General features: G+C 43.6%; 1 protein-coding gene across 1 annotated transcript; it reads left to right on the forward strand.

The window, feature by feature from the left end:
* Positions 1–7,136: 7,136 nt before the first annotated feature.
* Positions 7,137–15,777, forward strand: LOC103116007 (major histocompatibility complex class I-related gene protein). The gene is given in 6 exon segments (XM_060196947.1): positions 7,137–7,216; positions 11,597–11,856; positions 12,551–12,769; positions 13,061–13,123; positions 15,523–15,584; positions 15,586–15,777. Coding segments are annotated over 6 exon segments (858 nt in total). The 5' UTR covers positions 7,137–7,154.
* The last annotated feature ends 490 nt before the right edge of the window (positions 15,778–16,267 follow it).

The raw sequence follows: 16,267 nt of genomic DNA on the forward strand, positions 1-16,267 counted from the left end.
GACAGGAAGGAACTCCTTCAGATTACCTGTGTGTTGATTCCACAAATATTGGGTGATGGGCTATTGTATGCTGAACACATTTGCAGATAAGACTGTGAACCAGACAATCATACTTCCTGCCTCTATAGAGATGTATTCCATGGATATGGAGATACTGCAAGTCATAGCACACAGAAATTGCATGTAGGAGGTCCCAGGTTCATTCTGTGGCACTGCATAATGCCAGAGCTTCTCAGAGCTCTGGTCTCTCTCTAATAAATTTATCTTTAAAAAAGAGAAGAAGGGGGTTGGGCAGTAGTGCAGCGGGTTAAGTGCAGGTGGTGTAAAGCATAAGGACAGGTGTAAGGATCCCAGTTCGAGCCCCCAGCTCCCCACCTGCAGGGGGTTGCTTCACGGGCGGCGAAGCAGGTCTGCTAGTCTTTATCTTTCTCTCTCCCTCTCTGTCTTCCTCTCCTCTCTCCATTTCTCTCTGTCCTATCCAACAACAATGGCATCAATAACAACAATGGCAATGATAAATAACAAGAGCAACAAGGGCAACAAAAATGGGGGAGAAAAATAGCTTCCAGAAGCAGTGGATTTGCAGTGCTGGCATTGAGTCCCAGCGATAACCCCAGAGGCAAAAAAAAAAAGCAAAAAAAAAAAAAAGAGAGAGAGAGAAAGGGGCTGGACGGTAGTACAGTGGGTTAAGTGTACATAGTGCGAATCGCAGGGACCAGCATTAATATCCAGGTTCAAGCCCCCGGCTCCCCACTTGCAGTGGGGTTACTTCTCAGGCAGTGAAGCAGGTCTGTAGGTGTCTACCTTTCTCTCCCCCTCTAACTTCCCCCTCCTCTCTCGATTTCTCTTTGTCCTATCCAACAACAACAACAACAACAGCAATGGCAACAGTAACAAAAACAACAACAAGGGCAACAAAATGGGAAAAAATGACCTCTAGGAGCAGTGGATTTGTAGTGGATTTGTAGGCACTGAAACCCAGTGATAAACCTTGAGGCAAGAAGAAGGAAAAAGAAATACTGGGTACAGGGGCCATGGTAGCATACCTGGTCGAGTGTACATATTATAATATGCGAAGACCCAGGTTTGAGCCCCTGGTTCCCACCTGGGGAAAGCGGGAAAGCTTTGCAAGTGGTGAAGCAGTGCTACAGGTGTCTCTATTTTTCTCTATCACCCCATTCCCTCTCAATTTCTAGGTGTCTTTATCCAATAAATAAATTGCTGGGCAAGTGTGGGGATGCCTCTTCCCGGATGCGTGCTCTCTGGGTTGGAGGGAACATGACCGGAGCCAGCCTGGCTCACTCAGCAACACGGGAGATAAGCTCAGGAACCAACTCAGGAACCAAGCTCATGGCAGACTAGGCAATGCAATGTCTTTATTGATCAGAGAGCAATGCTTTTAAAGGCCAGACCCGGAAGTGACAAGTTGGAAATGGAAATGGCTAGGAAAGGGGTGGAGAAAGGCAAAAGGGCGCTGGGAAGGTAGGAACTTCCTTAGCAACTGTTGCGAGGGTTTTAACTGGTGGGATTAATGATACCCTGGAGGCAGCGAGGGTCTTGAAAGATAGATCAAAGGAATGGAATGGGTGGGGATCTTTCAGGCAAAACAATGATTATGTAGATAGGTCATAGTATTAGGAATGCAGGGTGGAGCAGGGGGGGGCTGGCTTAACAATTTCCCGATAATAAATAAATATAATAATAATTTTTTTTAAAAAAAGAAATGTAATCCTGAACAGTCCCATTATTCAAGTTAGAAGTTGGAAAGACTGGGAGAAATGGGAGTGAGAGTTAGAGTCATATGATAGAAAGAGGTAGGAGAAGGGAGAGCAAGGGTGATATTTCTAGAACATAGAAAAGCTAATTTTTTACTCAAATGTATTCCTTAAGAACTCTCTGATAACATAGCCACGTTCTTGAACACAACGTTTCATGAGATGGTCTCATTAATTCTTGTGGTGAATGGAGAAAATGTCTTTATTTCAACACAGTGAAACTAGAACTTAGCTCACTTAATGAGCAGTGACTGAAGTCTCTGATCTAAAGTCCAGGCCTTTTCCTTTTCTGGATGTGCTGTCTTGGAACTTTTATCATTGGTGGGACATGAATAAGAACCAATTAATTATAAAGAGCAGATATTTGTGCTGGTTATTTTTCTTTTGGTTGCTTAAAATCTTACACCTTCACCCCCCTCTCTGTTTCACTTGTTTTATTTCTATCTAGGTCCCCCCAATAGGAGACACTAAAAGGAGAGAGATCAGATAGCAGAGAGCAAAGAGAGAGGGGGATGTTTCCTTCCTCCTCTTGCTTTCTGTAATGAACCCAATAGGAACCATATACCTCTACATAGTGTTCTCTGAATTTCCCTTCTTCTCTGAACCCCTGAGATGATCTCACTTCCCATAACTACTAGTTTCTGGGTCCCTCATTGTCTCTGACTTGGCCACTTACCCTGCCCACACCTCTGCAAGGAGTTCTGCATTATTAAGTTTTATTCCAGTGACCCTGGCCAAGTACTCTTAAATGTTGGAAGGACTTTGGGAGGGAGCTGGGTTATGGAAAAAGATTTGGTCTACTTGCTATGTAGGTCAAGCATTAGCCCTGAGCAGGAGCTTCTAGACATGGAAGTGCAGGGAGAAGGAACTAAAGTGTTTGGGGTCAGAACTCCAGGAAATGTCAAGATAACTCCAGTCACTTCCAATGTGTTGTTTTCATTCACTCTTTAGCTTATAGATAACTGTTTTTCCTTTATTCCTGTAGCTTCTGGTTGTCCTACAATCTCTATTTAGAAAAATATCACCATAGAGACTCTCCTTAGAAGCAGGGAATGATTTCATTTTTCAGTTCTTTGTTTCCTCACTGCTAGTTAGTGACCAATGGGCATTTAATAAATGCTTCTTGGGTGAAATTCTGTTCAAAAGTAATGTTCCCTCAGAAGTTAAAGTGATCTGACTCTGTGCCATAAAGAATATGACCAGAAAGAATAACCACAAATCTGTAACTGTGGTTTACTGTAGCTGCAGAATTTGGATTTAAAAAAAAGCTTTGTTTTTATAACTTAGTCTGTTCATTTTAGCCCTTATGAAGGTGTGACCTGGGGCTATGGACTAGTATAATTAGGCCAGGGATACTCTTGGGTTCTCTCTTATATAGTTACGTGTGGTTAATGAGTTTGCTTTTAAAATAACTATGGTCAGTTCTTTGATATTACTTATACTTCTTCATGAATAATGGTCTAATGGATAAGCTCCCCAAGATGCCTATAGGGCTAGTGCTAAAATCCAGACTTGGAGGTTATGTGCATAGAAATGACCTTGAGTTCAAAGAGTTAACATGAGAAAATAAGGGCATTTGTTATAGATTTCATTAGACTTCAGTCTGTTTCCATGGAGCTGTTGCCAAGGTAGAAATTTCTCCAAGACATTGTTTCACTTCCCTGAGGCCCTCTTCTTGGTTGGCACTGAATCTGTCTAAAGCTGAGAAATTCAACTAATTCATAGACTTTCTCCTGACTAGTTGGAGTTTCTGTCTATTCTCACTAAAATCCTATGACCTCAATCCTCACCCCCCCCCCCAGAACATTGCCAAGAATCAGAGGGCCCTCAGTTAAAAGTCAAACACACTGTGCACATTTGCTTTATTGAAATCCCAACTGAAACAGATGACAAAGGGCACCATTTCTGATCCCCAAATGTATATTTATTTTGGAAAACCTTTCAAGACTAGCATATCAAACCACACTTTGTTCTAATATCAAAGAACTACATTAAAAGAATAACATTCATAAAATAGAATTCTTTTGGGAAATGTGAGACATGGCTATCATTGTATATTGTAAGTACTGAGATCCCCATCCCTCCCCTCCACCCCCGCCCCAGGAGTGTATCTTCCATTCTCTAAGAGACAATTCCACAGTGGCCTCTCGCTGTTCCTCAAACACATAGAACGTGTCACCCTCCAGGACACATTTGCTCTTCTGTCTGGAAGGCTTTTCTCCCGTGGCTCACTGCTCATTTCCTCACATTCACATCTCTGCTCCAATGCTACCAATTCAGAAATGCCTTCCCTGCCCCTGTTATCTAAAACATCAGGCCTCTCTACTCTCTTGTTTTTTCCTCATTCTCTTTTTTATTATCTTTATTGGATAGAGACAACCAGAAATCAAGAGAGAAGGGGATGATAGCAAAGGAGAGAGACAGAGAGACACCTGCAGCACTGCTTGACCACTTTCAAAGCCTTCCCCCTACAGGTGAGAACTGGGGGCTTGAACCTGGGTCCTTGAGCATTGTAACATGTGCACTCAACCAGGTGTGCCACCACCCAGACCCTCCTCATAGTCTTTATAACCCTCCTCTATCCCTAATTTTGTATTCTATATAGGGCCATCAGTTTCCTTCTAGAAATTAGCTCAGAGAACTGGAACTTTGTTGTGTTCACTGTTATACCTGTAGCTGTCAAGACTGTACTGTCTAGAAATTCAGGAAAAAGGGGGGAGTCAGGCTGTAGCACAGCAGGTTAAGCGCAGGTGGCGCTAAGCACAAGGATCCTGGTTCGAGCCCCGGCTCCCCACCTGCAGGGGAGCTGCTTCACAAGCGGTGAAGCAGGTCTGCAGGTGTCATCTTTCTCTCCCCCTCTCTGTCTTCCCCCATCTCTCTTCATTTCTCTCTGTCCTATCCAACAATGATGACAACAATAATAATAACTACAACAATAAAACAACAAGGGCAACAAAAGGGAATAAATAAATAAATAAATATATAAAAAGAAATTCAGGAAAGAATAAAACTGACACAAAAGGACACATTGGCAGCCTTCCAAAGTGTAGCCTACAAGAGTACCTGAGAGGTCCAACAGTCACATTCAGCAATTCCAGACCCTCAATATATTCCTGTGGTTAGAGTTGTTAGGAGAGGAACTAGCAGTTCTTGCTGCATATAGAACTGTCCATGTGACTGCATGTTTCAAGACATGTCCAAAGACCCTCTTAACTAAAAATATCACTCTCTACTCCTCCGCCTCATTCCCATAATGCCTGAAATTCCAAAGTGTAGTTTCCAAGCATCATCATGATTTTGACTGTATTAAGGCATGGAGCTACTTGAAAGAGCTAAGAAATAATCAGGACTTTGTTGTCCAATCAGGACCCATGGCCACTTGTAAGAAGACCTATGGCCTGGTTCCAGGGGCAGGGAAATCAGGAAGAAAGTCCTGACACTAGAGGGCGGGAGAGCAGTGGTATCTGGGCAAGGAGCCTGGGAAACAACAACAACAACAACAAAAAAAAAACGAGCCTGGGTAGCCTACCTCTAAGTTAAGGCCCCACAGTGGTTTAAAGCAGGGAGTACCTTCCTAGCTGAGCAGAGTGTGGTTCTTTGCTCTTCCACTTATGAGTTCTAAAGATGATCTTAGGAATTACCTTCATTTCTCTGCACCTATGGAGTGCAAAATTTAAGACCTAACTCCTCAATCTAGATGGGATACAGGGATAGAAAAAAGATTTGGTTTACGACCAACTGAGTGACCATGTGTTGGACGCAAGTTCAAGCCCAACCTTCACCATATTGGGGAAAACCTTGGTGCTGTGGTTTCATTCCCTCTCTGCCTTTCTGTCTCTGTTTATCTGGAAAAGGTTGGCTGGGAGAGGTGAAGCCTTAGAGATGACAACAAAAAATTAAAAAATAAAAATAGCTAACTAAATAAAACTAATGGAGTGGTCTAGGAGGTAGCATAGTAGCTAGAGTGCCAGACCTCCATAATTCCAAGTGGATGGTAAATACCCCCGAGATATGAGTTGTTCCCATAGTTGAATGCCAGATAATACCTTGTTAAGTTCCCCACTCATGGCTTTTTACAGTTTTCTGTAGGAAAAAAAATCCTCCTACATGTTTGTCTGCAGGTTAAAGAGAATATAATCTGGGACTATAAAGTAGCCACTGAATCTTATCTAAGAGTTGTCTGTTCAAGGGGCTACAACTGTTTGAGGAAAGGGGAGATGTGCAGTAATAGTGCATTGGACTTGCCTGCCTGAGTTCCCAGATTCAGTCTGTGGCACTGCCATCTGCCAGAGTTCTACAGTATTTTTGCCTCTCTTATTCTCTCTCTTTGTCATGAAAATAAATCTTTTAAAATTCTTATTTATTTTACTTTTAATTAAAGACATGTAGCTATAGGGAGAGTGGAAATAAATCTTTTGTTAAGAAGGAAGAAACTTTTTTTTTTTTACCAGAGTATTGGTCAGCTCTGGCTTTTTGGTGGTGTGGGGGATTGAATCTGGGACTTTGGAACCTCAGGTATGAGAGTTTCTTTGCACAACCATCATACTATTTAACCCCGCCTGGAAGAAACTTTTTAAATATATATTTATTTATTCCCTTTTGTTGACCTTGTTGTTGTTTTTTGTGGTGGTAGTTATTATTGTTGTTGTTATTGATGTCGTCATTGTTAGATAGGACAGAGAGAAATGGAGAGAGGAGGGGAAGACAGAGAAGGAGAGAGAAAGATAGACACCTGCAGACCTGCTTCACCACTTGTGAAGCGACTCCCCTGCAGGTGGGGAGCTGGGATCCTTACACTGGTCCTTGCGCTTTGTGCCACCTGCGCTTAACCCATTGCTCTACCACCCGACTCCCGGAAGAAACTTTTTTTTTTTAAAGAGAAAGAAAGAAACCACTTGAAGACCAAAATCAGCTCAATAAGTAAGCTGCTCCTGATAAAAAGTTTGTGGAAAGGAAGAGAAAAGCACAGCTATACAGTTAAAGCAGCAAGAAGAAAAAAAAATCAGGTGATATCAGATGACACAAAATTGCCACTTTTAGAACTCAAAAATAGTCAAACATAAATCTTTTCAAATGACTCAACCTTCATAGGTAAATTAGGAATCTGATCATATAAGCAGCACATCCCAGCAGGATGTAAGGGATCACAAAATCCAGCATGTTATGGGAGAAAGAACACCAGAACTTCTCCCTGCTTTTTTGTTGTTCTGAGTTACTGACTTAACATCTATAAGCCAAGCTCCCAATACAGCTGAGGCAGCTTCCTGAAAGCCCAGCTATGGTGTAAGCATGACTTATATCTATGGATGTACCAGATGGTTCCCCAGCAAACCAAAGGGACAGGACTGTGTTGTTTTGGAACAGAGCCACACTGGACAGATGACCAGCAGATGGAAGCCTGCCCCTAGCTGCAGAGCTGCCTTTGAAGTCAAGGCCAACTGGTGAGATCCCCATTCCCTGACCAGGCACTGAGGTTAGAGAAGAGCACATTCCACTGTACTTGGATGAATGGAATAACATTGTCAGCAGACCATATATCTCTCTGTGTGTCTGCCTCTTATTAGCTTTGGATAATGTAGGGTTTTTTTTTTCTTTACAAACCCTTGTGTTGATGATAATATAGGTTTTGATGAAATTATATTTTCTTTTCTTTTTTCTTTTTTTCTTTTTTTTTTTTTTTCTTTTGCCTTCCGGGCTATCACTGGGGCTCGGTGCCAGCACTATAAATCCACTGCTCCTGGAGGCTATTTTTCCCATTTTTATTACCCTTGTTGTGGTTGTTATTGTTGTTATAGCTGTTGTTGTTGTTGGATAGAACAGAGAGAAATTGAGAGAGGAGGGGAAGACAGAGATGAGGAGAGAAAGATAGACACCTGCTCACCTGCTTCACCACCTGTGAAGTGACCTCCCCCCACAGGTGGGGAGCCAGGGGCTCAAACTGGGATCCTTGTGCTTCACACCATGTGTGCTTACCCCGCTGCACTTCATGTGTGTGTCTCTCTCCCTTTTTGTCTCCCCCTTGCATCTCAGTTTCTTTCTATTTTTTTTCCCTCCAGTGTTATCACTGGGGCTTGCTGCCAGCAGTATGAATCCACTGCTCCTGGAGGCCATTTTTTCCATTTTGGGGGGTTAGACAGAGAAAATTTGAGAGAGGAAAGGGAGACAGAGAGGGAGAGAGAAAGATAGATGCCTATAGACCTGCTTCACCACTTGTGAAATATCCCTTTCTGCAGGTGGGGGATTCAGGGACTCGAACCCAGATCCTAGTGCTGGTCTTCGCACTTAGTATTATGTGGGTTTAATTGAGCATGCCACCACCTGGCCTCCTTAGTTTCTTTCTGTCTCTATCCAATAAATGAATATACAAACAAAAAAAGCATTTTAAAATTTATCATTGGGGGCCAGGCAGTGGCACAAGCAGTTGAGCAAACATACTACCTTGTCTAAGCACCTAGGTTTGAACCCCAGTCCCCACTTATAAGGGGAGGAGGTTCCCTGAGCAGTGAAGCAGATCTGCAGGTCTCTCTCTTTTTCTCTCCCTCTCTATCCCATCCCTCCCTCAATTTCCCTCTATCAAGTGAAATAGAAAAAGAAAAGAAGGGAAAAAATGGCTGCCAGGAGTGGTGGATTCATAGTGGCAGCACCGAGCCCCACAATAGCCCTGGTAGCAATTTTTTTTTTAAATCGTCATTAAAAAAAATAAGTGTTTAGTGCACATGGCGCTAAGTGCAAGGACCGGAGTAAGGATCCTGGTTCAAGCCCCTGGCTCCCCACCTGCAGAGGAGTCACTTCACAGGCGGTGAGGCAAGTCTGCAGGTGTCTGTCTTTCTCTCCCCCTCTCTGTCTTCCCCTCCTCTCTCCATTTCTCTCTGTCCTATGCAACAACAACGACAGCAATAACAACAATAATAATAACTACAATAAAACAAGGGCAACAAAAGGGAATAAATATATTTTTTTTAAAAACTAAAGCTACATGAATTTTAAATTGTGTGAAGATAACACTAATGATTACTAGAATAAATATTTCCACTGAAATCTTGATGTTCCAAGTTGATACTACTTTTTTTTTTTTTTGCTTATTACAATTTAATAGGCATACAAACTTCATAGGTCCTAAAGGAACCTCAGATTCCAAAGGAAATTCTGTCCCAATCCAATTTAGCTCAGTAACAGTCTCATTTTGAATTCCTTCTCCCCTCCCCTTCTTCTTTCATTCTTTGCTTGGAATTTGATTTCTATAAGGCCTTTTACCTCTGAGTCACTGTGAAAACTATTTCTACTTATTTCTTTCCCCCAAACCAAGAGCTACCATGTTCTTCCCTGAAGTTGATAAGCCTTTGGTAGGCTGTTACCCACATCTATAGCTTATGACACTTTAGAATTCTAGGGCTTAGATTTTTCTCTTTGTGTTTCCTGCAACACCAGGCTCTGTGAGTTTGGCACTCAGCTGCAACCACAGACTTTCCTGCTGCTCCTAGAACTTACCAGGTTTGTGCTGAGCACTGTCCCCTGCCTGGGCTGCTGCCCTATATATCTGCCTGGTGACCCCCCTCACTCTGGTTGCTTGCTCGGAAGTCACCTTCCTGTATTGCTTAGCTCTCTTGGCAGCTTTATTTTTCTCCACTGAACCTTTTAAAAAGTCATATATTGTCGTATGCTTTACATTGGTTTGTTCTAGCCCTCCCCCCCCCCCAAGAGAATTGGATCAGGCCTGCTAATTTCGCGGGCCTGCTTGGCCCCGCCCCAAGGAACCCCCGGAGAGGGTTCCTGAGTTCGAGAGTGACAGAGTTCCTGAGTTCCTGAGTCCGAGAGTTCCAGAGTGACAGAGTGACAGAGTTCCTGAGTTCGAGAGTTGCAGAGTTACAGAGTAAGAGAGAGTTCCACAGTGGAAGAGTTTCAGAGGGTTCCCCAGTACGAGAGTTCCAGAGTTCCAGAGTTGGAGAGTTCCCGAGTTACAGAGTAAGAGAGAGTGTCTGTGCCGCCGCAAAGAGACAGCCGAGTTCTGTTTGGTGATTAGTTTGTCTTAGTTTGTGAATCGTTGTTCCTGAATAAAGAAATACAGCTTCCCTGCCCAGCCGTGGTCTCCGCGTCTCTGTTACCCGCCGTGAAGCCAGCCAGCCCGGCCAGAGCCTACAAATTTTAACAACAATATATTGTATTTCTTTTGTATTGTCTGTTTACCTGCTTTCCTTCCCTTAGGGTATGTACTTTGTACATGCAGCCTCTTTTATCTGTTTTATGCTCAGGAACCAGTGCCTGGAATGGGAAAGGTGCTCCTGTGTTTGCTGAATTTCGTTGAATTACAGATGGAGTCCAAGAAAGAGTAAGAAATAATGTTTATAATGTGTTCATCTTTTGCCTCCTCCATCTTTAAATAGTTGCCACTCTGCAGAGCAACCACAAAGCCTTTCCAGATGTGGAGAAATGGAACCATTTCAAAATCGGTTGCAGATTCAAACATGGACACTTTTTGCAGAGTCCAGATTGTGCATGCAATTAGATTTCAACTCTGCTTCCCATCTGCTAGTCTGTCCTTTGTTTTAGGTTTCTTTTTTAAAGTCAAGACTCCAGGTTAAATAGATTTATAGTTATTTTGGCATATTTTATCATTTCAAGGCAGAGAAGTAAAATGTTTGGCCAACAATTTAATTCACCAAGTATTGGCCAAACTCCCTGAACTTGGTCTTGCAGGAAACACAAAGGGAAAAAAACCTAGTCCCAGGGTTCTAAGGTATCATAAGTTAGAGAAGTGGGTAAAAGACAACCAGAAGCTCATAGAACTCAGGGAAGTCGGTTTGGAGCTAGAACTTGTGTTTCTGTTCCAATTTGTGGCTCTTATTTTATTTAATTTTATTTAATTTTTTTGCCGCCAGGGTTATTACTTAGGTTCTATGCCTGCACTAAGAATCCACTGCTCATGGAAGCCATTCTTCCCCTCTCCTACCTCTCCCCCCCCATTTTGTTGCCCTTGTTGTTCTTGTTAGATATGACTGAAAGAAATCGAGAGAGGAGGGGAAGACAGAAAGGGGAAGAGAGGGACAGACACCTGCAGACCTGCTTCACAGGTTGGAAGCGACCCCTCTGCAGGTGGGGAGCCAGTGGCTTGAACCGGGGTCCTTAAGCCGGTCCTTGCGCTTAGCACCATGTGCACTTAATCCACTGCATTACTGCCCTCTCCCGGCTCTTACTTTCATAAGAATGAACCCTTTTGTGATAAGATTCACCTGACTTCCCTAGAGGCTTCCATTTGCACCCCCAAAGACAAAAAGAAAAAGTTAAAAAAAGGCAGAAGGGGTAGTCGGGCGGTAGCACAGCGGGTTAAGCACAGGTGGTGTGAAGCACAAGGACCAGAGTAAAGACTTCTGTGCCTGTGCACAGAAGTCTCTGTGTATGCCCACACAAGGGTAGTGAGGGCCCTGTTTTACCACACAGAGTCTTGGTTATAAAACAAAGGAGTAAGGTGATCCTACTCTTAAGTGTTCCTCAGGGTTAACACCCCTGGGCAACCCCATGAGTGATAATCGTCGTCTCTCCTTCTCCCAGCAACAGAGCAGAACTCTACTCCTAAGGTTTCCAAATGTGAACTACAACAAAAAAGCTAAAACCCTGGGTGAGAACTCTAAAGTCCTCTCCAAGTTCCAATTCCTGGAGTGCAGAGATTCTGAAAGAGGAATTATCAGCTGGGCTGGAAGAGTGGTGGAAGGCATGGACGATATCCCTGTACTAGGAACCTTGGTATGGGGTTAAATATTGTAGAAAGGAGCTATGGCTGCCTCAATTCAGACTCTAAATACATTCTTCCTCTGCTGCCTTCCCAGGGACTCACTCTCTGAGATATTTGCACCTGAGTGTTTTGGATGCTGGTATGGAATCCCTGAGTTTATTTCTGTTGGGTGTGTGGACTCCCATCCCATCACCTCATATGACAGCATCTCTCAGCAGAAGGAGCCTCAGGCACTGTGGATTGTGGAGAAACTGGCACCCGATCGCTGGGAGAGGTACACACAGCTGCTGCAGGGCTGGCAGCAGGAGTTCAAGGTGCAGCTGAAACAGCTTTGGAGCCACTACAACCACTCAGGTGCTGACTGCAGCTTTAGTGAATGTGCTCTCTCACCAGCCCCCACCCTGCACAGACGTCCCAGGAAGACAGCCAACGCCAGCCTTGCTGGTTGGCACTCTCTGTGGCTTTTGGAAGAGCCTGGGAGTTCTGGTCAATGGGATTCAGGCCCTGTCTGGATATCTGCCAGTTGTCTGTCTCTTGCCCACAAGTCCTTTGTCCACTGCCTCCACCCATCCATCTGCCTCATGCTCCCCAATACTGTTCCAGCCTTTTTTGGCCTACCAACCTGACTTTGCACCTTTCCAGTCTCAACTTGGCCACTCTGTGTCTCATTCCTGGCACCCTTGGCTGCTTGCTTACATGTTCACAAGCCATCAGGTAAGCTATCCCAGGGTATTTCTGCCTCCCTGCTTTCTGCTTGTCCCTCCTCTGTTGTACTCCCAATGGCCACAGAGTTCATCAATTGATGGGAACAATTGATCAGGTAACTACAGTGGAACAGTTGTTATGCTCCTTTGCCATGCACTTGGCACTCTGTATCAGCCAAGAGGTGGCTCATGCCACAAGAACCTCTGAAGATTCAGATACCATAGCAGGCCTGGGTGATAATGTGTTGGGGGGGGGGTGGCTTCCCATTACGCCCCCAGTCCTTTCTGCTTGGCCACCTCTATATCCCCATGTAAACCCTTCCTGGCCTGCATGTGTATTTCAGGTTTTCATACCTACCAGAGAATGATAGGTTGTAAGTTACTAGAAGATAGAAGCACCACAGGATTCTTCCACTATGCATATGATGGACAGGATTTCCTGGTCTTCAATAAAGGCACCCTTTCCAGACAGGCTATAGATCATGTGGCTCACATCACCCAGAAAACATGGGAGGCCAATCTGCATGAGTTACAGTATCAGAAGAACTGGTTAGAAGAAAAATGTATTGGGAGTCGGGCAGTAGCGCAGTGGTTAAGCGCACGTGGTGCAAAGCACAAGGACCGGCATAAGGATCCCGGTTCAAGTTCCCGGCTCCCCACCTGCAGGGGGGCACTTCACAGGCAGTGAAGCAGGTCTGCAGGTGTCTATCTTTCTCTCCCCTCTCTGTCTTGCCCTCCTCTCTCCATTTCTCTCTGTCCTATCCAACAACAACAGCATTAATAACGACAATAACAATAATAATAACAACAAGAGCAACAAGGGCAAAAAAAATGGCGGGGGGGGGAAGAAGAAGAAGAATGTATTGCCTGGTCAAAGAGATTCCTGGACTATGAGAAAGAGACCCTGCAAAGGACAGGTAAACACAAGAACACCATGTCCTTCTGTCCTCAGAACCCTTGGTTTCAGATGCTACTTTTTCTCAACTAGGTTATTTTCACTCTGTCCTGAAACCCATTTTTAGACTATTGTGATCTATAAGTCTTTGTGCAAACTTCCCCTGGTTACTTTTTCTTTTCTTTTCCAAATCACTTTATGGGGGAATAATGATTTACAAGATAGTTGTTGTCACATAAATATTCTTTCTTATCTCCCTGTGATAGGTTACTATACATCATTCCCACCACCAACTGAAGTCTTCTTCCATCATTTTGCACTGGGACCCTGATGCCTTCTCTGCCCCTTCCTTCCCTGATTACTTTTACACTTTAATCTTGCTAAGATTCAGCAGTTCTTGTCTTGACAGAGTGGAGTATGTCTGGGAATGCCTCCTCTGGGACTCCTATGAGACATATCCTTCCATCTCCTGTCAATGAGAAGTCAGAATGTACTTTGGAAGATAGAGCAATTCTAACAAGTCCTTTACATATCACCAGTTGAATTAAAATCTAGACTTACCAAAAAAAAAAAAAAAAAAAGCAATAGGTCTTTTTCTTTCTTTCTTTCTTTCTTTTTCTTTCTTTTTTTTTTTTTTTGCCTCCAAGGTTATTAATGGGGCTTGGTGCCTGTATTACAAATCCATTGCTCCTGGAGGCCATTCTTCCCATTTTGTTGTCCTTGTTGTTGCGCTTGCTGTAGTTGTTATTGTTGTCATAGCTGTTGTTGTTGTTGGATAGGACAGAGAGAAATCAAGAAAGAAGGGGAAGACAGGAGGAGAGAAGGATAGACACCTGCAGACCTGCTTCACCACTTGTGAAGCGACTCCCTGCAGGTGGGGAGCTGGGGGCTCAAACCAGGATCCTTATGCCGGTCCTTGCACTTTGCGCCTTGTGCACTTAACCCACTGTGCTACCACCCAGCTCCCTTAGAACAAGATTCTTTTCAGTACAAAGCTCATATACATTAAAGATATGGCTTCACTGGACAGGCTTTAGTTATTATAGATGTTTTCATGTATGACCCTATTAAAAGCAAATCATCATATTATGGGAAACTTAGATTTAATGTACTTGTTCTAACAGGTGATCTTTTTTTTTGTGTGTGTGTGTGTCTTGTTTCTGAACAGAGCACTGCTCGGCTTTAGCCATTGGTGGTGCTGATGATGGAACCTTCGACCTTTACATGCAACTCTTATGCACTACCACTGCATCTCTTTCCCAACCCAGAAGTGCTCTTTTTAAAAATATATATTTTATTTGTTTTGTGTTGTTATTTTAATGAGAAAAAAGAATATATATACAGAGAGAGAGAGAGTATGAGAGAGACACCAGAGCACTGCTCATCTCTGGCTTAAGATAGTGCTGGAGGTTGAATCTGGGACCTCAGAGCCTCAGGCATGAAAGTCTCCTTGCATAACCATTATGCTATCTACCCCACCCCAGAAGTGATCTTATATAGTGGAACTTTCTAGAACTTTGTGATCCTTTGGGGAGACATTTGAGTCAGTTAGGAACATGAACTGTCTGTCCAAGGGTAGGTGACTAGAGTTTGAGTTTTGACTCTATCACTCACTACCTGAATAACCATCTTAATTATAATGATTGCAGGTAGCAGAAAACTACTCACACTGGCTTACACACAAAGAGGCATGTCTTCACTTAAAGTGTTAACCTGAGTACAACTTAGAGTTAGAACTGAGATGACTTAGCTGCTGTACCATTCACTCTTTAGATGGAGAAAGGAGGATTGAGTTTCATTCTCCATTTTGTGACTGATTTACTACTGTCACACAGTTTGTAATTCAGTTTCCATTTTTGGGACTCATAAAAGAATTTCAAAGTTGATTAACAAATGACCACAATATAGTTTTCAAATACTCAGAACTAGAGTGCCAGGAGATAATTCAGTAAAGTATACATGTTACCTTGCTTGAGCCCCTAGGTTCCAGCCCCAGTACCACATGAGAGCATCATGGATGACCATAGGATGCTGGTGTCATGCTGTGGTGTCTCTCTCTCCCCATCTGTATCTCCCTTCTACCTCTATCCTCTATCTCTAAAATAAAACTGGTCAGGGGAAGGTTGCTCAGTGCTTGTACCATTTGTACACAAGATCCTGGCTCTGCAGTTTAAAAAAAAAATATTCAAGGCCTTCTCCTCCTAGAAGGAGAACATGATTTAAGTACTTATTCACCCTTCCTTAGTACACTGCCCTAGTAGAAAGCACACAGAAAATAAGTTTGTGGTTAATGAGCCTGGGCTCTTGTTTCTTTGTGGGTTTAGACATTTCTTGCAGTGAACATAATTCATTGGCAGACACCCTTGTCAAGTTCTGATACATTGTGGTCTATTTAATTTGAGCTTCTTTTCTTCTTCCTAGAGACACAAAGAGAAACTTCTCTGGGGATTGCAATTCTTTTCTGCAGAGCACATGGTTTTTTTTAATCCCCCAGAAATTTCCATGATCTGGATAAATAATGGGGAAGAAATTGTCTAGGAAATGGATTCTGGAGATCTTCTTTCCAATGGGGATGGGACCTATCAGAAGTGGATATCAGTTGGTCTGGATCTTCAGAGCAGTGACCTCTACTCTTGCCATGTGGAGTGCTGTGCACATTGCCTGCTATGTGGTTAGGAAGAGATTAGATTGTTGAACTGCATCCCCGCTCGTCAATAAAGATTGAACTGCGTTCCCAGCTCGGCCATGAGTCCCTGGTCGTCTGTCTCCCGCCCATGAAGCTAGCCTGGCAAATGGCACCCTGAACAGGGACTGGCATATGGCAAATGGCGCCCTGAACAGGGACTGGCAGAAGAAATTGTCTAGGAAATGGATTCTGGGGATCTTCTTTCCAATGGGGATGGGACCTATCAGAAGTGGATATCAGTTGGTGTGGATCTTCAGAGCAGTGACCTCTACTCTTGCCATGTGGAGTGCTGTGCACATTGCCTGCTACTTCAGGTCTCCCAGGGTAAGCAGGGGTGGTTGTGTCTGTCTGGGCAGTGAGACTGAGGAAAGGGAGTAGGATGGAAGATTGATCACAGAGTCTTTTAGAATGGACCTTTTGTTTCTTCAAATCACTTTATGGAGGGCGGGTGGGGTGGGGTAGGGGGGAGGCAGTGATTTA

This window comes from Erinaceus europaeus, chromosome 9 (assembly GCF_950295315.1).
Source record: "Erinaceus europaeus chromosome 9, mEriEur2.1, whole genome shotgun sequence".
Classification (NCBI taxonomy): domain Eukaryota; kingdom Metazoa; phylum Chordata; class Mammalia; order Eulipotyphla; family Erinaceidae; genus Erinaceus; species Erinaceus europaeus.